Raw genomic sequence first — 27,125 nt, 5'->3', positions numbered from 1 at the left:
GACGTGGAATAAGACAAGAGAGGCGGTGGAGGTGGTGGGGGGGGGAAACCTTTTCCCTTTTCTCCTGGGCAAAAAGGAGTAGCACGTCTATTTTGATACGTGCGTTCGCGCGCATTTGCATGTGCGCATTTGTGCGCGGCGACATGAAATCGATGACAATTTATAATTTACAATCACAAGGACCTATCACTTTTTATAGGACTTCCATCCTCATTCATCAATATTACATCAGGACCCAGAGTCTCGGTGTGAGGGAACAGGAGGGTGAGAAAACGGCTGAGAGAGAGAGTATGGCTTTGGTCCAGAGTGTGTGTGCGTGTCTGTGTGTGTGCATGTATGTGTGCATGCATGTGTACGTGTGTGTGTGTGTGTGTGTGTAGTGGTGGGGGGGAGTGTCGGCAGAGGGGGAGGACGAGGGCATCTGCTGAGGTTGTAGAAAACATTGCTTCCAGCATACACAAATGTGCAAACGCATACCCCACCTTGTGTGTGTGTGTCTGCATCTGTCCAACTGCTTATGTGTGTCTATGTGTGTGTGTGTGTGTGTGTGTGTGTGTGTGTGTGTGTGCGTGCGCTTGCCAGCTGAGTGACAGCTTCGTATTGATCTGTGGGAGGCCCCGGTGTCATTAGACCCAGTATGGACCAGCAGGCACACGTGGAGGTCAGGGCACGGAGTTTGTGCATGTGTGTGTGCGTATGATTGTGTGTGTGTTTGTGTGTGTGTGTGTGTGTGTGTGTGTCGGGCTAGGGGACCAAGTGTTCAGTAGTGACAGGCTCAAGCCTCTGAAAGAAAATCAATCGTGTCATAAGAGGAAGGTTTCCTCCAGCCTCCTTCTGCCCTCTTTCTCCCCTCCTCCTCCTCTTCCTCCTTCTCTCATCCTTTTCCCTCCTTTTCTCCTTTCATTCCCCTCATCTGGGAGGCTATCCACAGACTTTCCACTTACACCACTCCCTTCTTTTTTTGTCTTTCTCTTCTTTTTTTTCCCCCCCTCCTCTGTTGCTACACTTCACTCCTGGGTCAGGATGAGGGGGTTTGCACGTGTGATGTGTGGATCAATTCGAGGTGTTACCCCGGCAAAAACGGAGCCATTAGTGACAGAACTGATCCCGGATCAGCCCTCATTAACTAAAAGGGCACGGGGACTGTTTGTCCAGATAAAAGAAATGACCCCAAACCAGGGCCAATTAACTGAGAGGGTAGAGACTAGTTGAATTGATGGCGTGCGTTATTTTGTTTCACAGAAGTTTGATTCGAAAAGAAACTGATAAGACTTTGTTTTATTGTGAATCTAAGCTGTCCTTCAGTTATTTATCATTAAGCATGAGCACGCACACACACACAGGGCAAGCATCCACCTGTTCTACTCTCCCCTCTCTTGCCTGAGGGGACTAGTATGGTAGATAACAGTTTGAGTGGGCCTGCTGCAAAACACTAATCAGACCTAACACTGCCTAATTAGCACAGAGTCCACTGATTGGCTTACAGCAATAATTAACACAGGTGAGAATAATTAGCTCCCCATAGACCTGTTTGTGCTTGTGTGTGTGTGTGTGTGTGTGTGTGTGTGTGTGTATGTCTGTGTGTGTGTGTGAGAAAGAGAAGAGTGTATGTGTGTGTGAAGGATGTTATTATGCAGTCTTAGTCCCTAGTGAGACTGAGGAGGCAGAGAGAAGAATCAAACTCATTACTGAAACCAGGCCAACCTGTGTTAGGTGCTCTGCTTTCCCACACCCAGAGAATTAGCCACAGAGAGATCCACCTCCCATCTCTCCCTCTCTCTCTCTCTCTCTCTCTCTCTCTCTCTTCATGTGTGTGTGCTCGCTTTCTCTCTTTTCTCCTCTCCGTCCCTTTCACTACAGCCCCCCCTCTGCCGATGACTGAAGGTGCGTTTGAGGAATCTCACCGCTAGGTGAACCTGCTAAGATAAGATGAAACGCAGACATGGGGCATCTTTCTATCATATTCTGTCTCTCTGGTGGTCTGCTACTCTCTTTTATCCCCCGCCCGGCCCTCTTTCAATCCCTCTTTAGAATAGTAAGAACAAAATGTGTGTGTGTGTGTGTGTGTGTGGAGAGGGGCGGAATGCTACCTAGTGCTGTCTTCCTCGCCATAATAAAAAGCTTGATCACATAGCCTTCCCCCTTTCCATAAATTTGGATAGCATGACCTGCTGCTCATGGCCTGGCCGTGTAGAGAAGAAAAATGCTCGGCCAACGCCTCATGTTGCCTTCCCAAGACTGAGAAGGATAATGGGAAAGAAGGAAAGACAAAGAGAAGAGAAAAGGGGGACATTGTTTTTGCTGAAAGACTGGCCGTCGTTCATCAGTCTGTAAGCAGCATGGTGTCCTCCATCTCACTCTCCCTGGTTATTTTTACCAAAGTGCTGCTTCTTTGATCAAGGCAACATCACAGAGAAGAAGACGGGCATGCAGACATTGAGAGGGGGTTAATATTGGAACACAATTGACGGCTTGTCACTTTTAGCTTCGAGGCACCAAACATCGCCGAGTAGTTAGTTAGGTGCTGGAGAGGGAGATAGAGGGGGGTAACACACACACACACACACACACACACACACACCTCCACGGCTTTTTTTTGCGCTAAATAAATAACAAGCAACGATGTAAATTGGTGTTTTCCTGGAGTGTGCGGCTGCTCCTGGGATGTATTTTTCATGTCAAGGCATTTTAGAGTGGTTTAGGAGTGCAGGATGTACGGGTAATGAATTTAACCCCCCAAACTGTGTGTAAACACACACACACACACAGGCAAGCATGCAGCTTTACTCTCTCATACATATACGCACAGAAAAGCAGTATTTACCTGACCACAGGTGCACCACAGCATTAATACGAGGCACATTCAAACTGATTCCCGCCTCCATCTCCCTCTCTTACTCAGTTGTTCTCCACCCACCAGGATCCAGGGAGGTGCCAGGGGCGACATCAGCCTATAACCATAAACTAGTAGAGACACAGTGGGAGAGGAAAGCTCATTGTTGGCTGACTGATCTCCAGTCTCTCGCTGACAAGCCTCCCATGTTCGCTACGTTTGTTTTTTTGTTCTGTTCGCTCGTGGTAAACACTTGCCTCTCATAACAGGCAGCTACTACCTCTGTCACAGTGAGGCTGTCAACACAACGCTCGCCCGCACTGTTACTCCACATCACTCCTGAGCTGCACAAACACACACACACACACGCACACGAGACGTATGTATGAGCGAAATGGATGTACTCAAAGGCAGCTTAAATGCATATAAGAGCTGTTAAAGCGGTGTTTATGAGAGGCATTTGCATAGTTTTCATAGCGTTTTCTGTTTCGTGCCTCCTTTTTCTACACACACACACACTCCTGAGCTGCACTTTTCCACCACAAATACTCTCAACATGCCTTCCTGACTTTAAAAAAAAATATTATATATATATATATAAAAAAATAAAATGAAAGAAGGTTGATTGAGGCAAAACAAGGAAGGCTGTTTTTTTCATATTTCCTGTTTCAATAATTAATATGCATGAGTTTTATGGCCGCTTAAGATGCGATCAATTATTCATTAACAGCATGTTAATTGCATCCACAGTCGTGAATATTTAACCAAACACTAAATCAATGGGGTCGAATGAGCAGCAATATGGACATTTTATAAGCTTTGCCAAAAATTAGGTTAGGCTTTAATGAAAACGGCAGAGAGCAGATTGAAAAAGGGACAAATGCAAAGAAAGAACCAACTTCACAAAAGGGGAGTTAATGTTGGGAAGCAGACAATATGAATAAATGCAAGGTTGTTGACTGGTAATAGTATAGTCCGTGACTCTTAGCCTTTTCTTCTGCTTTGTCTGTTTTTTTTTCCTCTTTCTAATCTCCTCCTTTTTTTAAATGGAGAGGGTGTAATCTCTTCATCTCTGCCCACTGTAGCCAGCCTTTTTCACTCTCAAAGACTCCAGACTCCTTTGTCCTGGATCTCTGTGTGCATGTGTGTGTGTGCAGTTCTTGTTTTTTGTGCGTGTGTGTGTGTGTGTGTGCGTGTCACAGCGGTGTCTGGACAGTGACATTTCTCTGCTTGGATAACCATCGCGCCCTCTGTCCCTCTGTCCCTCCAGCCATGACGCAGGGTAATGTCACCTGTCAGTCTCAAACTCCTACTTACAACCGCTCTCCCTCCCCTCCCTCCCCGCCTCGTCTCCCCCCTCCCGCCACCTCACCCACATTGGAACACCACCATTGCCGCCACCCGTCCACCAGCATCTCGCCATGACCCTAACTTCTCCTCCCCTGGACCTCACCTGGGAGACAAAGCCCTCACCGTCTTCCCACTCCTTTTGTCCTCCCCTCCACTACCTCATATGACTCCATATCCTCGTGCTCTTTCGCCGCACTCATATCCAAATGGCAAACCCCACTCCCCCTCCTCCCCTTCCCCCCTTTACATTTGCCCCCAGGACTCTGGAATATGGCATGGGAAGACAGCGCATATAGCAAACGGCGAAGTCAGGGGTGGGAAGTTGACTTTTTGCCTGGGCCCCGGCCCGCTCTGCGCCTGTTTTCAATTACTCTCCCTGCACTGGCAGGGTGGAGGTTTATGCATTATATGGGAATGTAATTGACTATAACTGCCCTCTTAACATTAACCAGGTGTACTAGCTGAGTGTGTGAGATTAGGCCCCGGGTCTTGGCTGTCATGGTGTGTGTGGACTGTCTACGGGCTTGTGTTGTTGTTGATGTATTTATACCCTGCTCCTGTGAGGTGCTGCCCATTAGCACCACATTTAAATATGCCAGTTTTTCCCCCGCACGTTTCCCCGAGCGCTTGTGTTTACGTGCACGCACGCCGCTGCCGCTTGTCCCTTTGTGCGAGTTTGATCATGCATCTGCCTGTGCGCATGTAAGAATGAGAGGGAAAGTAAAGAAAGAGGCAGGATACAGATACAGCCCGCTTCAAGGGGGGCCTGACTTTACAAGGACAAAGTCAAAATGGGCCCATTCACAAGGCTGACACGCTGTGATTTGTATGTATAGTAGTGTGCAGCCTGCGGGGCACTAGCCCAGGGGCTATCACAGACACCCAGACCAGTGCACCAGCAGGGGGAGGTGATGGAGGCGAATGGAGGGAGAGGAGTGTATGTGCGTGTATAAGAAGAGGGGTGTGTGTGGTGGAAAAGAAAAAAAAAAAAAAAGAAGCATCAACAGGCTGTCAATCAAGCCCGAGCCACAGCTTGTCACTCCTCGATAGAGCTCGTCCGGGGGAGAATGGGAGTCCCTGGGACCCTGGGAGGAGAAAAGGAGGAGGAGGTGCTGGAGGGGGAGATGGAGGCACCCGGGAGGAGGTGACTGTCTGTCTGTCTCGCCGACTCAAGCTTGATTTGATATTTGATAGCGAGCATGTGGCATTTGAATGCAAATCTATTTTGATTGTCTCACCGTCTGATAGGGTTAAGAGGAACCTATAGGGGATATGCATGTATGCATGTGTATCAGAGGGGCCGGTCGGGGACACATACAAAAAGAGAATTATTCAGATGGATTATATTACTCGCCAATTCACTTGCATTGGGCCCTTTTTCCTCTCAGAGCAATATAAAGATATTTAATCAGTATAAAAACAAAAGGTAATGGGGTCAGAAATGCGGTTGTGTGGTGATCCTTGTCTCCTTGAGGTTACAGCGAGACCGCTGCTGCTTTTTAGGAGGAAAAAAACTTGGCAGTGTATGTAAACATGATGTACATTCTTGCGTCCGCATTTGTAAATGTGCGCTCACGCAGGATAATTATGCTCCCTGTATGCATGTGGAGGATTGTGTTTAAAAGCAAGCATGCCAAGTAGGTAGACAGACGGACAGATAGATGGATGGATAAAGTCGGTATTACTGCAGTATGGAAATCCGAGGCTCAGTTCCCTCCCAATTAGAGCAGTGACTTCTGAAATGCCATAATACCCATTAATTAGCAGGCTGCTATTTTCTCAGTGATTTGGCTAATTAGTCTGCGAGGCTCTACACTATCTGGACCATTATTATTGGGTTGAAGCCATGCAAACACACTCACGTACGCACACTCGTGTTTGGGTTGCCGCGCAAACAGGAGCGCACGCGGCGTATACATACCTTGCAAATGGAAGAGATAAACATGCAGCGCACATTGCTACAATTTCCCACAGTTGAGTGACCCTAATTTAAGTGACACCATTATATGCTTCAGTAGCGCAGCATGAGTGAGTTAAAGCCGAAGACGGGGGTGTTGATGAGGAGTTAGACACACGCCGCCCTCTTCTTCAACTATATGCTCCTGGTAACATGGTATTACATACTGATAAAGCCCAACAGAAAAGCAACACAACCCCATCCTCCTGTGAGAAACAACAGGGAGGCATTTCAGACCCCCCTGTAATGACTTGGCATGTGTGTGTGCTGCTCTCTCCCTGCTTCGACAGTCCATCAGTGTCTCCCACCGGACAGACAGGCCACTGACACAGCACCACGAGGCCGGGAAACCTCTTCAATCACTCCCTCACTTTTCCCCCTCTGTCAGGCAGCAGAAAGGCGTGATTGATCTGTTGTTTCTCTACGGTGGTAAAGGAAAGAAGTTGTGTTGGAGTTTTTTAAAAAAAGAAAAAAACAACAAAGAAAGGGCCCGGTTCACGTGACAACCACTTTCATAAGTTTATTAATCATCTTCATCAATAATGCAGCCCTGCTGTTGGTCATCTTATGGCTCGTGCATGTTTGCATGCCTGTGTGTGTGAATGTGTCTCTCGCACTCCTCGCAGCCCGATGAACTTCATAAGTGTCCCATCACCACTTTAATCAAATTACTTATGAACCAAAATTGACAGTTTTCATTAATTATAAAGGATTATTCTAATTGCGATTCAAATTTATTCATTTAGAACAGACGGCATTCAGTAATGTTTCAGGAAATTTGCATATTAAATGGAGAGGGTAGGCCATTAGCTATGCTAATGTATGCATGATTCCTTATTTTGTGATTGGTGGGCCATATGTAGCAGGCTGGGGGTGTGCAGGTGAGGAATCTAGAAGGAGCTGTAATATGTTTGATAAACACAGAGGGACGCAAGGCCAAAACACGCACGTGCACACGTATACACGCGTGCACACACACGTGCACTGTAGGAAGCCATACATCTCTGTTCGGCATCCGTCTCCCTCTGTCTCTCCTCTGTCACACACGCTCTCTCTCCGTCTCGCATTTTCTCAGTCTCTCCCACTCTCTGCTTCCATATTCCTCCCTCAAGACCCATTGGAGGGAACAACTTTTCACCCGAGAACAAACATGGCACACTAATTAAGTTTCTGATTTCTGATCCTGCTGCATTTAGAAACATAACCTTGAGCCTGTGCACAGTCACAGTCATAGTTATGATTTAATACGGTGCTTAAATGGAACAAAAAGAAAGAACTTTTGCAAGCGGAACATTCATCCCCACAATGTATGGGGCTGGTCCCGGGTTGACACAATGCTCTTTATCAAGCTATATATAGTCGATGCATTATGCATTAAGTTTAACATGTGCTTAAATCAACACTATTCAATATGAATACATCAGTCCTCAACTAAGGCAGAGAGGAGAACAGTTAGGGTAAATGACTGCGCGGGGAGGTACACGGGCGAACATAAGCACCCGGTCACACACACCCTTCGGCTGTGCGGTGGTGTCTACCCAGGCTGATGACAGGGCCATTATTCACTGGTCAGTCCCACGAGGGCAGGGTTTGGGCCGGACAGGGTAGCACAGCGTCCCAGCATGGCAGGACAGCGCCGAGGTGAGAGGGACCAGGACCCGTCATTACTCTCGTGGTCTGGGGGCCTGGAGCCTCTCTCGCTCTCTCTCTTTGTCTCTGTCTCACTCAGATTAATGGGCCAGGCCCGACAGAGGAAGTGTTTCAATCAGCACCGCCTGCCAAGATTGTCCATCACCCAGACAGCCTCTTATTCATCATGGCTTTGATACACAAACGCACGATTGCACACACATGCACAGATGTTTATTTGGTTGCATTTTCTTCCCGCCTGGTGCTCTGGTGTAAAGTTTAGCCCACAGGTAGCGATGTTATCAGGCTACAAGTTGTTGAACCGAGCTCTCCTTTCTCCACTGCTGTTACCAAGCAGGAGAGATCTTTTTCTCTGTCTTTTTTTTTTTCCTCGTTGCTCCCTGCACGATTTCTCAGTTGAATTTTGAATGATCCTTTTCGGATGAAATGGATGAAACACAATCGGTTAAGTGTCTCAGGGACTTCTGTCCCCAAGCTGGGACTGGAGCTCCGGCTTCAGGGGGAAGCGAGGAACGATCTCTCCCAAGTGGGGCCTCTCCCCGAGCGGCGAAGGCACAGCGAGGATCCCCCCCCACTGACCCACCGTCTCCCTCCTCCAGGGTCCATTTGTTCTGAGAAATATTTAACGACGGGGCAAATTCGGCTGACATGACATGCACACACATCAAGCAGATAAAGAGGTGGATGGGACGATGCACGGAGTGAGCTGGAAATGAATTTTTCAGCGCAGTGAGATGTTCTATTTGAATAAATCATGACACTTAAGATAGACATGAGGGCAATATAGAGGTGCCCACCGCTACTTTGAGTAGTAGCACTCCAAAGGAACGGAGTGAAGTGTGTGAGATGGCCTCTATCCGTCCACGTAACCCATGTGTGTTTTTACATATTTAGATTTTTGATATTTTCTTATTTAGTCAAGTTGTATCTACTGGTGTGCATCTGATAGTAAGCTATGTTGGAATGGATGTTTCTCTTCCAGTCTTATCTAAACTGGGCCACCGCTGCCTGTTACAGTGTGTGTCCGAGGCCGAGGGCCAGGCCCAGAGACAGACCTGGTTCTGGATTATTAATGTCCTCCCCTGTGGAGCCGGGCCCCCTCCCCCACCCAGTGCCCCCCTACACCCCTGGGGTCAGCCTGCATGGCTCCTGGTGCAAGGCCCCCCTCATAAATCTCCCTAAATTAGTGTGTGTATGTGTGCATGCGCGCGTGTGTGTGCTTCCATGCTTAAACGTATACTGCAGGCAGGGAGACAGGTCACCACGAAAACAAGCCAGTCAGGCTCTTGGTTGAAGTGTCAGTGATGCATGGCGGAAAGAGCGAAAGAAAGAGTTGCAGAGAAAAAGAGAAATGAAACAGAGGGGAAGGAAAAGAAAATACACAAAGCAGGAGTTGAGGGAGATATTTGATTCTGTGAGAGCGCCGGACTTCACTTTTAGTTCAGCCGCCTATTTGTTACAGCTTTTTTTTTTTTTTTTCTGTGCGCTGTAACGTTATATTTGCTTACAAATATTTACACTTAATTCGAGCTCGCCTCTGACTTCATTAGGATCGATTTCCTGAACAAATCTTAATGCTTAATTGCTACAGAGCGGGATGCTCCATCCTTCTACCTGCCTAGATTAGTTCAACATGTCCCACGGTGGTAACAGGCATGGGGAAGTGCTGTTGTGTCACTTAGTTAACCCCCGAGACAAATGGCTCCCCTCCGGAGCACAGTGAATTACACACCTCATGAAGCATATTAGGAGCCAGACACAGTGCTTTTCTTGTGGAGATGATCTGTACAGCAGAAATGGATGGAGGGAGCGAAGAGGGCTGAGTTATGGCATCACCCGCAGCCATTTTTACAGCGCATCGGCATCAGAACAAAACAGAGAGAGGAGGGGCGAAGGCATAAAGAAATGAGGCGCAGAGATGTACAGCACAGTTTTTAACAAAAGGCTGAGAAGATGAACAACCCAGAAGTATCGAGGAAGATAAAACCGCAGTTTTAAAGTTATCTATGTTAAATTTGACAAGGAAAACAACTCTTTACCTCATTTGCGGCTAATGTTGGAAAATTATTAGAAAATCTTACAGAATTGTCCCTCGGAGGCTCCCTTGCTGTTAGCTAATCGCTTAGACAATCTTTATCACCACAGTAATAATATTTAGATGCTACAGGGATTACTTAAAAGTTGTGTTATAATTGCTTTCCTTGTTTTGTTTTTTATGGGCAGAGGGTGATTTTGTGTTTAATTGCTCCAAAGTGACAAATAATGCCCGTTATGATATGATGAAAGTGTGAGGTCATTAAATTACTACAGCGACCGGCTGCATTTATTCGTTCGTTTTCGCTTTTACAAATTTATGCCACGAGGCTTCAAGAGGCCAAGCAGTTATTTACACAAATTCACTTCCACAGCTATTTCTGAATTTGGGGGTAATTACGTGAGAGCAAAATGGTTTTATTTCATTTAATCCAGCCGGTGCAGCAATTTGCACTGGTAATATTTGTAGCGTGTGGAGTCTGCACGGTAAAACAGCTCGAAACCAGCAAAAGCTTCAAATACAAACAAGGTAGAGGAGAGCAATACTCCAAACATGAGTCTCTGCAGGAGACAATAGCTTCTATAGACCAACTGTCTTCAGAGGAGATGCTGCTTTAATTTTAAAACATCATGTGCAGAATGTGAAGACTAGAAGAATAGAAATGCTGAGGTAAAAAGACAAAATACTTCAACATTTAATTCACATTTTTCAAAATAGTTTTGCCTGTAAACTGTATTCTATACATTTTATGTGTCCACGTAGTTAAACTAAAGCTGTTTTAAAGCTTTTTCCACACACAAAAAGTCTAAATTAGGGATTTGTGGTCTTAAAAGTTATAAAATTAGCCTTAAAACAAACACAATGACTCATTTCTGTGTCACTGTAGGATGTAAATACCAAAAAATAAAAATTACCGTGGTCGCAGAAACTGATTTTACTGTGGCAATTTTTTTTTTTAAATGTCTGATTTCATTCACTATTTTACACTCAATCTGAATATTGTGCCTTTGTGTAAAGCGATGATTCCCATCTAGGGGCTTTTGTACCCCCTAGGGGGTACTTTTGCAGTAACCAGGGGGGGCATTGCAGGACAGACCCACAATAAATTTGGTTTTCATTGATCAAAAAGTGTAAAAAACACGATAATAGGGAGCTTAAGAGAGCACTTGAGAGAATTACAGGGTATCGTCAGCTATCTGTCCATATTTACCGGTCAGCTGTCAATCAGATTATCCATAAATCCTTATGGTAATCTCTTTGCTGTTGCATATCAGCCACCACCACCACCACCACCACCACCACCTCCCCCCTTGCTCCCAGCGCACACCCACACTCTGTTGATCCATGTAAATGTGTGCAGTGGTGATTCCAGTCCCTCGGCTCCCGGTGGAGATGAGATGGAGCACGGAGGCATCAACTGGCTGCAGTTTTGTAATGTTTCCATGCGGCTGACTCCAGACACCTTGAGTCATGTAAATAATGAATCAGATGATCCTCACATGCAGGACATCGAGGGGACGTGCTGACAAGTAGCGCAGCGGATGAGGCATGCAGACTTTCTCTTTCGCGCTCGGTATTCCAGCAGTCTTACTGTTTTTTATTTCTTTCCCCACCACCACCACCACCACCACCTCCTCTCTCCTCCTCTCTCCTCCTCCAAACTCTAATATTTAACCTCCTGATTTGGTCACCTCTGACTTGGGTGACCCTAACTCTCCTCCCTCCACTTATCCATCATCCATCCATCACGAACACCTCAGAGGAGGAGGAGAGGGACAGTTGGGGGAAAGAGTGGAATCAATGAATTAAACAGGAGGTGCAGTGAGGAAGGTGGAGTATGTTGGACAAGTGGATGTAGTCCACAGCTGTCTATGAGGCTGCACCCTGACCTCGAGGAGATAAGAAAGTTGGGAGACCCTCAGTCTGTGGGGTCTAACAGCCACTGTAAAAAAAAAAAAAAAAAAAACTCCATCTCTCTGCTTCATGAATTATTGAGATATTGGCCTACAGCTTCTAAAATATACAGGAGGGTGGTCTGTCTCTCCTTTCAGATTTCACATACTGTCTACCTCGTCCTTCTGTCTGTCTTTCTATCAGTTTCTCCTCTCACTTTCTGCTCTCCTGTCTCTCTGTTTTATTTTATTTCTTCCCTTTAGCCCCCCCTTCTCATTCAGATTTGGCCTCTTGCGCCAGCGAGATCGTAAATCAGAACACAAACAAAGCCAAAGGGAAAAAAAAAAAAAAAAGAAAGAAAGAAAGAAAAAGAAACGGAGCATCAGAGAAAGACAGTTTGTTATTCACATCATAAGAGGCTTTTTCTTCTTCACTTGAAGAGGAGCATCTACCACTAACCAGCTGTCATGCATTTAAAAGTTGTCAGGGATAAATTCACGAGTTCTTGTGTTACATCAGATGCTTGTAATGCACACAGCAGTAGGCTGGCCCTTGAAATGAGACAGAACTCTGCTCTGTCCATTTATCTTCTTTGCTCTCTTGTTTTTTTTTCTTTTTTCTTCTTCTTCTTCTTCTAGATGAAGCAATTGTCCAAGGCACGCTGCTGCTTACTGTGTTTCTCTTGACATGTCTGTGTGTGTGTGTGTGTGTGTGTGTGTGTGTGTGTGTGTGCAGTTGCTCGTGCATGATTATATCTAAGGCAGTTGGCTCCAAACGCGCTGCCCAGTGCAGAATCCTAGCCATAACAAATGAACAGAGGGGAGAAAATAAGACATATGAAAGAAAAGCTGAGCAAAGGAGTGATTCTCTCACTGGCTGGTGGAGATCTGTATTGTAAGCAGTTTCAGCTGTCAGCACTTCTTTGAGCTACCTCAAAGGGAGGAGGAGGGTGAGGGGGTGGGAAATGTTGTAGTTTTATTTTCCCCCTTTTGAGGGTTCCTGTTTATTTGTACACGGTGCTGTTTATTTTCGTGGTTCATTTGATTTTTTTCTTTTTTTTTTTTTTTTCTTTTTCACGGAGACAGACAATGCAGAAGGGAGAGTGAAGGGATGTACAGTACTGTAGTTTCAGTTAAAGAAGAAGTTGTCAGGCTTGGAGCCTTTGGGGTGGGGCTAGGGAATAAATTGTCAGCCGTCCCCTTTCTGTTTTTCAGCCCACCCCCCCAACTCTCCCCTTTACTCCTCCGACCCTCCCTCCTGCCTCCCTCCCTCATTAAGTATTGATGTGGGTAGCCATACTTGCCATCTCAGCCTATTAATAATGCATGGCAGGTGCTGTTGATGTGGTCTCTCACACTGAGATTGAGAGAGGCAGGAATGGCAACACTATGCTGCAGAGTAGCTACAGCACAACCTCCGTCACACGGCTGTACAGCTTGGGGGGGCCCACGTCTGCCCCGGCGAGTTTATGGCGAGCTGTGACAGCAGCTCCGAGATGGATATACAAGGTAGCATCTTACTTAATATCCCGGAGCTGTTTTTACATAGAAAACTTCCTTTGTCATAAACATCTGATGGATGAGGGAGGGATAGTCTATGAGCCTTGTCTGCCGCTGCTGTTTTATATCTGTTTTGTGTTTTATTGAAGTAGCTCACACTGGTCTTTCAGTGACTCTCAGTTGCTCTTTCAGTAGCTCATCTGATTCTCTCTCTGTCTCTTTATCATACGCAGGTTCTTCCTCAAGTTCTTCCTGAAGTGTAACCAGAACTGCCTAAAGAATGCAGGGAACCCTCGAGACATGAGGCGTTTTCAGGTGACGCACGACTATCTAAAAGCATACGATAATGTAACAATATGGGCCTAACTCTGTCAGTGTTTTATTGCAAGGCACCAGACACAGCCACGGCATAACCTCACTCCCCCTCGTAGAATAAAACAAAGCACTCTCAGGATGTCTCTCCTGGGAGAAGTCCAGACGAGCATAGCATGTTCCAACGTAACAAAAGGATAAATGAAATTGTCCTAAAAATCAATGAATAGCCAAATATTATTCAAGTATTATCATCACAACAAAAATCTTAATTCATAAGACTCATGTACAGGTGTAGATAAACACAGGAGCTCTTGCGCTGATGATTATTGTGCCTCTGTAACACTATGAACAAAGCTGCATGTCAACATGGCCTCAATAATACATTATATTTTCTTGCTTGCCAAACTTCTCTTCTAATCACCAGGTTTACGTGTCAATTAATATATAGTCATAAGAGCTTCAGTGCAAAGCAACTGGACTTTTGGTTCCTGAAGACGTTTCACCTCTCAGTCAGGGGGCTTCTTTAGAATTCAGGATTACAATGACCTGGATGGAATCGACACAGACAATAAATATTCTCTTTACAGCTTGTGTTAAACATGGCTATAATCTATATCTTTTTTATAACAATGGATCAATAACTGTGTAAAAATGTGATGAACCCATAACATATTATTACCCAAGTCTGCATTCCTCATATTATCATATTATTTTAGCATCTCTTAGCTCATTGTTTTGACAACTTTACTGTTTTGCAGGAGTCTTACTGCTCTCATAGCAGTTTTCAGAAAAATAAAACTCAACTGTACACTGGCCGCCTGCCACCGGAAAAAAACATATGCACAGTTTGCGACTAGCTGGTAAACATAGTGCAGCATTTTGTTCTTAAAGAGCCTGACATTTCAGTCAGGAGGTGGTGGAGACCAAAACATAGCTAAACGGACAGTGATTCATTACTGCTTGATGTATAAGTGAGCTAGTAGCAGCTGTTAACTGGCATGTCAGCACAATCAGCTTTCAAGGGTTACAGCAAGTTAAGTATAAGTGCAAAACAGTCAGTTATGCCAAGTTTAAAGTACACTAATTTGACATTTAAAGCAAAAAACGCTGAAAGCAAATAAATGACCTCCTATCAGGCAAAAGAGTGCAACACATGCTGCTCATCAAATAAAACAAGCACTAAATCTTCTGTACAGATGTGCGTTACCTTTCATAGAGTTAATGATTCTACCGTGCAACATGTTTAGTCCCATAAAATATGTGAAGTTTTGGATGAATAGGAGTTATGCCTTGTTCATAACTTGCTCATAGTGAGCAGAACAACATACAAACTACAGCACACAGTAAGAAGTGCCGTTTCCATCACTAGTTACTCAGTATCTCTTGGTTTTCTTTTTCTCAGGTGGTCGTGTCGACCACAGTGAGCGTGGAGGGTCACGTCCTGGCCGTCTCCGACAACATGTTTGTGCACAACAACTCCAAACACGGGCGTCGAGCTCGAAGACTGGACCCCTCGGAAGGAACACCATCCTACCTGGAACACGGTATTAAAAGCATGAACAAAACAGCCGGGCTCTCGCTCCTAGCTTTCTTTGTCTTCTTCACTTTCTTTCTCTCTCTTTGACTCCCCTCCCTCCCTCTCTCTCTCATCCCCTTCCCTCCCTCCCCACCATGTCTGGCTCCACACTCAACCTCTCTTCTGTCTCCACTCTATTCCCCTCAAACCTGCTTTCTTTCTTATCTCTCTCCTGTTTCCTCCCCGGATTCTCACTTTCCTCTCTTGTAGGGTTTCTAACTCGAGCTAAGAGAGGAGTGAGTGGTAGCTAGCGAGTCTCTTGTCTCTCCCTTGTGGCTTGCTCCCCTCAGGTCTCTGCCTCTGGGCCTTCTACTCTGCCTCGCATAAGCACTATGTGTCTTATGAGGTCTGTTCTGCTTAAAGCCAACACTGGCTTTATTTCCTCGGAGACCTGCTTTTATCCTCCAGCCCTCCATCACTCCCCATCCCTCAGGTTTTCAAACACACCCATACACACAGTAAAAAGCCCATGCACACACATACACTCCCCCCACATGCACAGTCAAACCCAAACCTTTAATACTTCATAATGACATGTGCACATGATTTAGGAGCCTGCACTGATTCCCAACTCCCTAATCCAGTTATTTTCTCATTTCGATTTCCCAGACATTGAATAAGAGAAACATATTTTTTTTCTTTGAGGAAAGTCAACCTCAGGGATGATAATGACAAAAAAACTAAGAAGGGATTTACATGATGGCCTATACTAGATTGCATTAAGATTGAATGTTATGGTTAAGTCTTTCTAATGACTATTCTCCAGAGGCAAGGTGGACCACTTGTCCCTGCGACTGGTCTCGCAGATGATTAGAAAAGTTCACAAAGACGAGACATATTGGAGACGTCAGTGAAACTTGGATCTTACACAGAGGGAAGAGTGCATACAGTACAATAACAGATGTTCCCTGTGTCAGAGAGATTTGTTTGGGAATTTCCTCTTCTCTGATTTTCTGTTCTCCTGGTGACGGGGACTTAAAAGGAGGAACAAGAGGAGTGAGAGAACAGAGGGTGACATGGAAAGTTCGCGGGCACGATGAGCAGAAGGGGTAAAAGTGCATGATGGTATAAAGAAGAGATAAAATGATAAGAAAGAAGACAGCAGCTTCTTTCTTTCTTTTTTTTTTCTTCTCCCCTCTCCCATTCTCCCCGTCTAGTGTGTGTTGAGTTTTGTGTGCAGGATACACAACTTTGGGGCCCATTTCAGGCAGTAATAGATGAGCAGTGCATAGAGTTGAACAGATGGCATCGAGGAACACCCCAAAGTATAATCCTATCACATGGATTCACGTTCCACCATCTGGTTAATCCACACACACACACACACACACACACACATAAACGCACACATCCACACATGCACATTGAGCGCACATAATATCAGCGGCTGTGAAAAGGAGGCATCTTAGGCCATGATTACAGCCACAGATTGCTGCTTGGTGAACGCTGATCTCTGCAGGCGTATCGGAGGGCTAAATATCATTCCAGCTTGTTGGGGAGGATCAACAGAACAGGGAGTCAGGCAAAGAGCAAAGGCTAGGCTGCAGGGAAAAAAAAGTCAGCCTAGTCTGAAGTGGATTATGCCGCTTTACAGAATTACAGCATGTCTGACAAGCTGCATATCTGTTAAGGAGAGGAGATTTAGCTTGTATAAACATGTATTTTCCCCAATGCTGTTCTTTTCTTCAATCACATCCGGTAATCTCCAAGTCCATAACACCGACAGATGAGGTCGAAAAGCACATTGAATACCAGTTATTGAAAATATGCTTTATTGTTGTTATTCCGTGTATTTTGTCCGGTAAGTTGCAAAGAATATGCTTTTTTGGAGGAAACATCAAAAGCTTAACAAAGCACATTACAAATACACCAAGCGGGAGCTGAAACCGGCCCGTGCCGTGGTCCGGCGAGCTGGGGAGAGCCACGACATAGATATGTGAAACAGACAGCTGAGCAAGAGCTAAGTGTTTGGTTAATGAATCCGGTGTATTCAGAGGGCAGAGCTACTGTTGGCTCTGCTCTGTTCCCCGGTCGCATGGCCTTTGATCAGACACTGAGCACACCTGACATTTACACGCCCGCACGCTTTGCCACGTGTCATAAAACAAGCGCACTGCCGCTGCCCTCGCACACAGGGCAGGGGTGATGTTTAATAACGGGGTGCGTATAATCACTCTGATTAGTATTCCTCGCTCGCCCCCGACCCCCGGGAGAGAGGCGAGAGGTGATGTATGCGTGTCTGTGTGTGTGTGTGAGTGTAAAACAGACAGAGAGAGAGAGAGAGAGAGAGAGAGAGAGAGGGAGATGGAAAGAAGAGAGGACTGTACATGGTGCCAATAGGAAAGACCTCTGATGGCTGTCATTAGGTTAGTTAGCATCTAATCTATTATGTCTGTGATTTTTTCAAATGTTTTCCAGCAACCCCCAGCATCAAAGCCATCAGCCCCAGTGAAGGCTGGACCACAGGGGGCGCAACAGTCATCATCATCGGGGACAACTTCTTTGACGGCCTGCAGGTCATCTTTGGAACCATGCTAGTGTGGAGTGAGGTCAGTCGCCAAGTAGTCGTCTCTGTGTGCAGATGAGTGCAACCTGACTGCATTTTAAATATTAAATAGAGGCTTTCCCACACTACTGTAAACTACTCTTGTTTTTTTTTTTGCCTGGGGTCCCCTTATATTGAACCAGTGTCTTCCTGTGCCCACTTATCACAGGTTATTGCCTTGGTGTGGCTCTGATTGGAGAGCAGCTTAATAAAACATTTTTTTTCCCCCCCAACTCTATTTGCTTAATTTGCGACCCCCTCAGGTTAGGACTGACTGTTTTTACATTACGTCGCATACAGTTCCATTAGCTGGTTAGCTAATGCTGAAAAGTGACAAAAATTACCTTTTTTTTATATATATAATTGTAATTGAATCCATTTGAGAGAACAAGCAAACTGAAAAAACCACCACGCTGTAGTCTCTTAAAACTTGCAAAACTCATTTATCATTATTTTTCTAATATTTTATAGCTTGGGAATGTAATCAACTAATTGAAATAAGTAATAAATGGATTAATTAATATTAAAAGCAGTAATTAATTGCATCCCTGTAAGTGCATAATCTGAAATATTTTACAATCTGAACAGCAGCCTGCAGTCTCATTTCTCTCTGTGGCAGCTCTTATTTCTGTCATATCTCCGTTCACCTCCCCTCCTGTCTTTTATTATGTTACTATCTGCCTTCTTGAAAATATGTGCACATCGTACAGTATGAGTCCCTTTGTAAAGGAGCATCTGCCACATGACTAAAATGTAAATGTAGTGTATGTGTGAAATTGAAGGTCAGTGAGCAGCGCAGCTAAACAGCTTTCTCTTTAGTAAAGGAATAATTCTATAAAAAGCTCCTATATTATCTCGCTGAGAGGTGAGTGGGGCCAGACAATGGTAGAATGAAAGCCTGGCTAAGTGAGCAATGAAAGGGACAGTTAGAACAACACACACACACACACACACGCACCCACACACACACACACATGCACGTACACAGAGTGCTGGCAGCGGCATTGATAGCTTTTGAGCACTGCTAGCTTTGAGTGCTAGTTCACTATAGCGTGCAGAAAACGAGCACTCAGTGAGGTCTCATCTGTGTTTTGTCTTGTTACCGTTTTCCTTCAAAGACCCTTCAGCGTGCGCACACACACACGCGCGCATGTACGTGGCGAGTGGGCTCATCAGCCACACTAAGCGAGCCTGTTTAAGACACAGTGGTGCTTTAATGTGACTAACGGCAGCCAGACAGCTTCGGCTGACAGACACAGAGACAGGGGCAGCGGAGACAAGCGTATTATACATTTACTTATACTCTTCAATAGACGTATGCAGAGGAAAGTGTGTTTTATTCATAAACAGCTAACTGCTTTTGAACCCCCTCTTACAGAGTCCATGTCAGCACTGATAACCATCCTAAGCCTCACAGTGACATTGCCTTGGGCTACGAGGCCACCTGAGGGCTTTAGCGCTAACACATCATTTTCAGGCTTATTATACAAAGAAAGAAAGTCAAAGCTGCGCGGGGAAGGTCTGAGACGAGAGTCGAGAACAGTCCCCCGAGCACATGTTTAGATATGAAGTTTCACTGCATTAATCCGCCTGCTCGCTCTGCTTCTCCGTAGCTGATCACCCCCCATGCCATTCGTGTGCAGACTCCACCCAGACACATCCCCGGGGTGGTGGAGGTCACACTGTCCTACAAATCCAAACAGTTCTGCAAAGGCACACCTGGACGCTTCATCTACACAGGTACGATTAATTTACAATCTGAAGAGGGGGATAATGCTCACCCAATCTGCCAAACTGCTGCCTTTTTCTAATGCAGTTTTCTCCAAGATTCTCTCAGTTCTACGTACAGCTTATGAATACAGCATAGTGTGGAGAAAAAAAAGAAATAATCACATAAAAATTCTTTGCACACTGGCTTTAAGTTTTATTAAGTCTCGCTTTTTTGCTATATCTGCTAAAAGCGATGTGGTGAACAGTTCATAAGCTGTCATTTCTCCGCACCGTGTCTCGGAGACAAAACGTGCATGCTAAACAATTTAAAATTCAATAACGTGACTCAATAATTCAGCGAAAAAGCCTGCTGATCAGAGGAGGAAAAGTATTTGCCCTCTTTTTTTATGAAGCAGGTGAAGGTCAGGAGGAGGTTTAACCTTTTGATTAGTGGGATTATTGAGAATTAACCCTGTCGAAGGCGTGATTCAGAAAGGAAGAGGCCCACGCGGGAGAGTGTGCGCATGAATAGCTCGAGTGTTACATCAGAGTATATCGGTGCAGAGTTATAGCTATGCGGTGAAAAGAGCGGCGGAGAGAGTGAATGTGAAGCGGTGATTAACCAATGCGAGGCCACAGGTCCTCTGGGAGATTGTGAATCACATAAATCTGTCTGTAATCTCAACCACTGATAGACTTAGGCTGTAAGCCCCGGCTGGAATTGCCAACATTTGACAAAATCACAACTGAGAGAGAGCGTGTGCGTCGCATCACCAAGCATGCATTTTCTGCATGTTGTGTGTGTCCTAATTACTGTGCATGGACCGAATCCACGGCCACGCGTCACAGTTATGACTCGGTTTGTGTGCTTATGGGAAAGACTGCGATAGGGTGCCTGTGTTTGTTTGCACATATGTGTGAATGTATACCGAGCACACACATGCACGTTGACAAGTAACTGCATTACTAAGACAGAGGGCAGATGGGTGGGCAGCCTTTGCCATGCCAGAGCTGTCCAACAGCCCACAGTCTGCCAAACTCATAGAGCTGTGTGTATTTAAGTGTGTGCTGGTGTGTATAAGTGTGTACGCAGCCTTTTAATGTGCCAGACATGTGGGAACCGTATGCATAAACGCCCTATCGCTTCCCAGCCCTCCACTCTTTCACCTTGTCACATTCACTTATTCAAAACTTGCTTCTTTGAATGAATTCATCCTCCTATCGCTTTCTCTCTCTGCCTCTTGGCTTCTATGGAGGCGCATAGAAGAATCTCAACAGGTGAGAGGTAGCAAGAGGTCACCCACTGGGAGCTGAACACATACACTGTGAGGCTGCTTGCCAAGCGCTGGCATCTTCACAGTGACACAGTCAACCGTGTCGAGGCATGGATCCCACTTCTACTTTTCGCACACTTCACTTCAGCCACTGCTATGTACCCTCAGTGGGTATTTGTACCTCTCACACAGCTCCTTTATCAGCCCTCCTTTCTTTTCTTTTTTTTTTTTTTTATTATCGTTTTTCCTTTCTCCCAGCCGAGGAGGAACCTGTTCACATTTGGTGCCTTGAATACGAGGCGGAGAATGAATTTGGAGCAAAAAAAAGAAGCAATTGATGTGAGTGGAGAGAGGTGGAGGAGAAAGAGGAGAGAGGAGAAGGATGCAATGGAGGGATCGAGGATTACCATGGGCCATGTTGCCCTCCTGGGTCTGTTTGGCACCAGTTTGAGCCCAGTTGCCAGTGGGTACTAATCATGGAGGATTGGCAGCACTGCGTGGCAGCTGGCAGCTAGCACACGCACACGTCCACACAGCCACACACTAGCAGACATGCATATACTCATATATTACATGTGCATGCACGATCACACACACACACACACGCACGCACACACATGCACACACATGCACACACTCTGAATTACATTGGGGACAGCTGGCATTGCTAATCAACTTCTGCTGAGGAGAGGAAAGCGAGCAGCTCACAGACCTAATTAAGTCAACACATACCCAATACTGCTGCTACTGCTGCTTTGCAAACATAACCAACACACACACACTCACACATAACCCTATCTATAGGTTTATCCCCCTCTCACACACACACACATACACTCACCCTCCTCTGAGTGATTATTGATACTACAGAACCAGCCGCCGCCAAATGGAAAGAAATTCAGCTGTAGCTCCGGACAGAAGAGACAAGCAGGGGGACTTTTGGTGCAGAGGAGATTCGGAGGGAAGCTATTACAGTAATGTGTCCTCTGCCGTCTCTGAGGACTCCTCTGCCATTAGACTTCAGAAAGCTCCAATTAGACTCATCAAAGGCAATTAAGCTATCCACTGATAAGAATAAAAGAATGTTTTTTTTTTTCATTGCCTGCTCTTCCTCTGTCTTTTTATCCCCTTATCCCCCTTCTGTTCCTCTCTCTGCCCTCTGCCTTACCCACCTCTGGGGCTGAGAGCTCTCCCTAATCTCCCTCTCCCGCTCTCTCTCTCTCTCTCTCATTATCAGGTCATTGCCTGCCCCTCTCCCCCCCTGTCCCCCGCTCCCCTGTACAAATGCATCTCCATGTTTGGTTGTGTATCACCTTTTACTGGATTGCTGTCTTTGTAACATTCATCAGGGAAGCTCTCCCTTTTCTTTTCTCCACGCAATATAAAGTGATAATACTCCACCAGTGGGGCCTGTGTGTACGCATGCTTGTGTGTATGTGTTTGCGTGCGCCAAACGGGTATACTGGCCATAGATTGGGGGAGTTGATGAATCACCCTTGTCGTTCAAAAGGCAATCCCTCCCTCCTCAGTATGCAGCCTTGTCTGCTTAGTGCTTCCACCACAGCTTCGGCTGATATTAAAAGGCTCTGCTGGCTCACATTAAGGCTGGCACCATGCGCGCCGACGCGCATCCACACACGCGCACACACAAACATTAGGGGTAGTTTTTCAGCACTGAGTACAGATTAGGTGTGTAGGAAACATCACTCAGCTGCAGCAAGGAGGAGCAGGAACAGTGAGGGAAAAAGACAAAAGTCAAGAACAGAATTTAAACCAGCTGCTGCTGACATCTCTCTCCGTCTCTGTGCGCCTGCCTCTGCGCTCCAAATTAGTTTTAGGAGTGGAGGAAGGACTGTCAGTTGTCTGTCATTTCAAAGACACAGACACTGGAGTGAAACACAGATGATGCCAAAGAAAGTGTTGTAAGCACGAGCATATTCTGTAAAGTTCTGAGCCCTAATTAAACTGTCCCACACACTGATGAATCTGCACGTGACACACATTGAGAAAGATCGGTTTGATTAGACCTGAATTGCCAGAGTTTTTTTTTTAATTGTATGTATATTAGATGGTGGTTGTGTCGATACTAGAGAAAATCTCTTGCACGTTTGTGTACACAAAGTTAACATAGACTTGGAGACCTATTCTACATTCATAGACATGTAATACACCTACACTCACGCATGAGCACATTCACACATCACAGATGCACAAATGCGGCATGTAGTCATCTGGCAATAAAAGTGGGGTGCAACCACGAGCTGGTCAATTACTTGTCTTGCTCCTATTTGTGAATGCTGTCTTTTATTGAGCTTGGGCGGATGCCTGCTGTTGATTAAAACGGCTGGTCTGCAGCTGGAGACAAGGCCAGCTGAGATAGCTGCATACATTCACATTTACTGCACACAGTCTTAACTGCGAGGAAATTCACACCTCTATTTGAGATTGAGATTAATTTTCTGCACCATGTGGCTTGTCTTCCCTCTTTAGCATGCTCCGTTCTTATTACAGGAGCATCTGCTCCATGATGATGATGTAAATGAATTTCGAATGTAGATTATTTTATATCCTGCTGAAATGAGCAGCGTTCACCAGAGGGAATGATTTCTTATGTTTTCGTATATCTTAATTCAAGCGCTGTCTTTTCATCCCGATTTTTTTAGAATTTGCATTCTCCCAGTGTGGATCTGTGCTGTCAGGTATTGTTAACTGTCGACAAGCACTTTTTGCAACAGATAATTAGAGCTTAGGTTGTAGTAGCATCCACACCTCCATTGATTTGTAGAATCTCTAATCCCCCCCCCATCTTTCCCTCCTTCTCCCCCCTCTCTCTCTCAGACTCAGCCTCTCCCTTCCTTTAGGAGCAAAAAGCTCTACTCATCTGTTTTCTTTGTATGAATTTCCAGCCATGCATTAGTCTCCCTGACATGTTCAAGCGATGCTTTATTTAGCTTGTCGGATTCTGCAAATAAACGCAATCTCAGGGTTTATGGAAAAATGGATAAAAATTAGATTGTAAGGTATTGATCTGGATTGTGAGTAGTTGGTGGGGGTGTTGTGTGTGCGTGTGTGTGTGTGTGTGTAGTGTTGGAAGGGGGGGCAGCTCTCATCTGTGTGAGAGAGGAGGAGGGTGTTGGGAGGGGGGCAGAAATGAAGCCGTAATTCAGGGCTATTGAACCCCCTGCCACTGGCGGCATCGATCGCCAGGCAGCGCTTATGAGATCACACCTGAGCACTGGAGACTGCAGAGGGGAGGGAAGGACGGGGAGCCAGAGGAGGAGGGGGGAAGGAGGGGATGTGACGAGGGGAGAGAAGGGGAGAGGGGGGGGGTATGAAGGAGTGGAGAGTAAGAAAGGAGGTTGTGATATGATCAGCTCCTTACCCACTGTCTGAGGGCCTGTTAAGGTGTTAACATCAAGCCTCAGAGCCAATTACCTAACCCTGCAAGTACACTAGCCACTCACCTCCCCGCGCACAAAGTGTTGTGACACCGGAGGAGAAGGAGACAGGGCAACTGGACGCCGACTGGAGTTTCCCCTCCTCCTCCTCCTCCTCCTCCTCCTCCTCCAGCTCTCCTCCTACCCTTCTGTGTTTCCAGGACAACTCCACTGTTCTGACCTCTCAATTATCCCTCCTTCACCCCCGCCTCCCTACCTCTTTACGCCCCAAACATCCACCCCTTTTTACTCCACCCCTCGTACCTCCAACACCCCTGCTCTCCACCACCCCCCCCACTCCACCCACCCTAGCCTCCTCTCCTCCTTCCCCTACCTCCCCCCCCTCCGCAACCTCACCCCTTCATACACACTCCCCCTGCGGCTCTGTGGGTTATTATAGTGAAATATGAAGCGATGTGGATTCTAGGCTTCATGAAATTTCCATGAGCATTGATCTGATCTGATGTGGGTGATTGCTAGGTGAATCCCTCCAGTCCAGGGCTGTTGCTCATCTATTCATTTATTTATGGCAGTTATGTTTTACTGGCTTTGATTTGCTCTTCTGGAGAGCGACAGCTAAGGATTATAAATATACCTGTATAGGAGAGTGTGCTTTGAATCCTGGAGTGTAGCAGCGTACCACTCCTCTTTCGAGGCAAAGGAGTTTTTTTTTTTTTTTTCTCCCAGCACTAATTCCTGGTGTGAAATGTGAGATATTGAGCATGGATATAAGGGCATAAAAAGCCAGGATAATCCCCAAAGAGACACAGCCAGGTAGTTAGTGGTGCGCGTTGTCCCCCACATACTCCTCTTCTGGTTTATGGTCCTTGAAAACGAGCAGAGACAATATCACTTCCTCCCTCAATTACCAAAATTGTCTCTTTATTTGTAATAGGGGTATCTCTGTATGTCTTGGGGTTTTTATGCTATTGTTCACTCGAGGCTCATTTGGCACATTGTGGAGAACTGATAAAAAATTCATCATAAAAACAAAAGCCTTTGAGATGAAAGAGAGGATGTTGTCGGAACAATCCCCTCCTCAGACTGCAGGCCTAATCCAGGGCAAATCCTCCTTAAGGCTTTAGAGAGATCAGAGAATAGGGAAGTAATGTCAAATATTTGTCCTCAGAAATAATTCATACTTTATTTGTTGCATGTGATCATCTCATTGTTTTGGCTTATTTTATCAGTGGACCAGCTGGCCTGTAATGTGTGTCATTCTTCGGAAGCTGAGCCTGCTTCTGGCATCTCGACTTCTACTTTTTCCTCTCTGTACCCTCTTTTGCTTCCAGCTATTCACCTTTCCTTTCATTCACTCTTATGGATTACTGGGATGGTCCGCTGGGAGAGCTGTCCAAATACGTTTGTGTTGCCAAAACAGAGCATCACCTATTCTTGCTCCTGTGCTCTCTCTCTCTCTCTTTTTTTTTTTTTTTTGGTTGGTGTGTGTGTGTGTGTTTGCGGCTCAGGAGGAGCCATGGTGAAGTCACTAGAGGTCCAGCAGGACAGCTTGTACTCATAGCCTCTAGGGGCCTTTTTCTGGGGGCCGCCTAGTCAGCCTGGCTGCTCAGATGTGAGGCGAGCAGGGCATCAGCCCTCAGGAAACGTCCAAGCTGCGACCCACAGGGGAAACAGACGGACGGCGTAAACACATACAGGCGATTCTCACGCATAATGGCTCCTTTTTCTTTCTCTTTTAACGCAAAGCCGCATACGTGGCCGCAAACTCTGCGCAGGAGCAGCATCTTATGGGCCAGAGAAGTAGTCAAGACTTTGCACTGACTCCTCGGGCTGCCAGGGGAGGAGGGTAAAAGACAGAGGAGAGCGCGCGAGAGACAGTACATTAGGAATGAATTATGTGGAGAGAGCACTTATCCAACAATCCTCCTCTGAAGTGTTTGTACTATAAGCCTCAGATCTTCATTGTATTTATTCTAATGTTTAAATATTCATGGTAAATCTTCTCATATTCAATTACCGTAGCACGACCACAGCATGCAGAGAGAGTGCTTTCTCCCTGCTGCCTGGATGATCTGACTGTGTGTGTGTGTGTGTGTGTGTGTTTTGGTGTGCATGTGAGAAACTGTCTGCATGTGTGTGTGTTTAGCTTGTTCCCCGGAGCGATCAAGCCTTTGTTATATTGGAACCAAGCTCTGTAATTGCTTATATTAGTCGCTGATCAACGCAAGACCACAGGACACACACACACATGCACACAAGCACACATTCACTCCGCCTGATTCCTGACAGTCTTTTTATTAACCACCAAAGCAGGCGACAGAGAGAGATTCATTACATCACAGGCAAACAAAGACACACACCAGACTTAATAGAGAACACCCACATTTTCAGCGTGTTTAGTTTAATGTTGAAATATTCATGTAAAGCCGCGCTCGAGTCACTCATGTCTGCCGTCACTTGTTCCTCCTGCTGTATCTCTCAGTTGCTCTTGAACAGTAGGGGTTTTCATTATTAAGAATCAAGTAATAAATGTTTTTTTTTTTTGTCTCGCTCTCTCTCTTTCTCTTTCTTTCCGTCTGTTCCCTCCATGCTTAGCACTGAACGAACCAACCATAGACTACGGCTTCCAGAGGTTACAGAAGGTCATCCCCAGACATCCCGGAGACCAAGAGAGATTACCCAAGGTACAGTAGCCCCTCTCCTCTTATGTGTCTAAGCTTATGCTGGTTGCCAAGTGCAATTATTTTAGAGGAACATGTCTTGGTGACAGTGGTACAGAGATGTATTGAAAACTTCTTGAGTTTCATAGCACATATGGATATATACATGGCACAAGGGCAGCATGACCTCATGCACAGAGGGATAACTGTGCGCGCTCGACAGTAGACCATACATGACAGTACGCAGTGTGCACATAAACATTTAATCGTATGTCCATGGTCATTTTCTGTTCAAACAAACACTTTATTTGTGCAACGAATGCACAAGCAACTCTATTCATCCTTCCACCGAGTATAAGGTCATTTAGACTGGCAAAGTGGGAGAGGAAAAGGGATAGATGGAGGGAGGAAAAGAGAGGGGGAGAGGGAG

General features: G+C 45.7%; 1 protein-coding gene across 3 annotated transcripts in view; it reads left to right on the top strand.

The window, feature by feature from the left end:
- ebf1a (EBF transcription factor 1a) overlaps positions 1–27,125 on the top strand; it is a 56,428-nt gene that overhangs the window by 17,297 nt on the left and 12,006 nt on the right. For all 3 annotated transcript variants that reach the window (XM_008279577.1, XM_008279575.1, XM_008279576.1), the window contains exons 7-11: positions 13,451–13,532; positions 14,935–15,076; positions 17,527–17,657; positions 19,267–19,393; positions 26,631–26,719. In XM_008279577.1, the coding sequence (XP_008277799.1) occupies positions 13,451–13,532; positions 14,935–15,076; positions 17,527–17,657; positions 19,267–19,393; positions 26,631–26,719 (571 nt within the window). The remainder of the gene's footprint in view (positions 1–13,450; positions 13,533–14,934; positions 15,077–17,526; positions 17,658–19,266; positions 19,394–26,630; positions 26,720–27,125) is intronic.

The sequence above is a fragment of the Stegastes partitus genome, unplaced genomic scaffold (genome assembly GCF_000690725.1).
Source record: "Stegastes partitus isolate 25-593 unplaced genomic scaffold, Stegastes_partitus-1.0.2 Scaffold164, whole genome shotgun sequence".
Lineage (NCBI taxonomy): Eukaryota > Metazoa > Chordata > Actinopteri > Pomacentridae > Stegastes > Stegastes partitus.
This window is presented reverse-complemented; position numbering and strand designations above follow the sequence as displayed.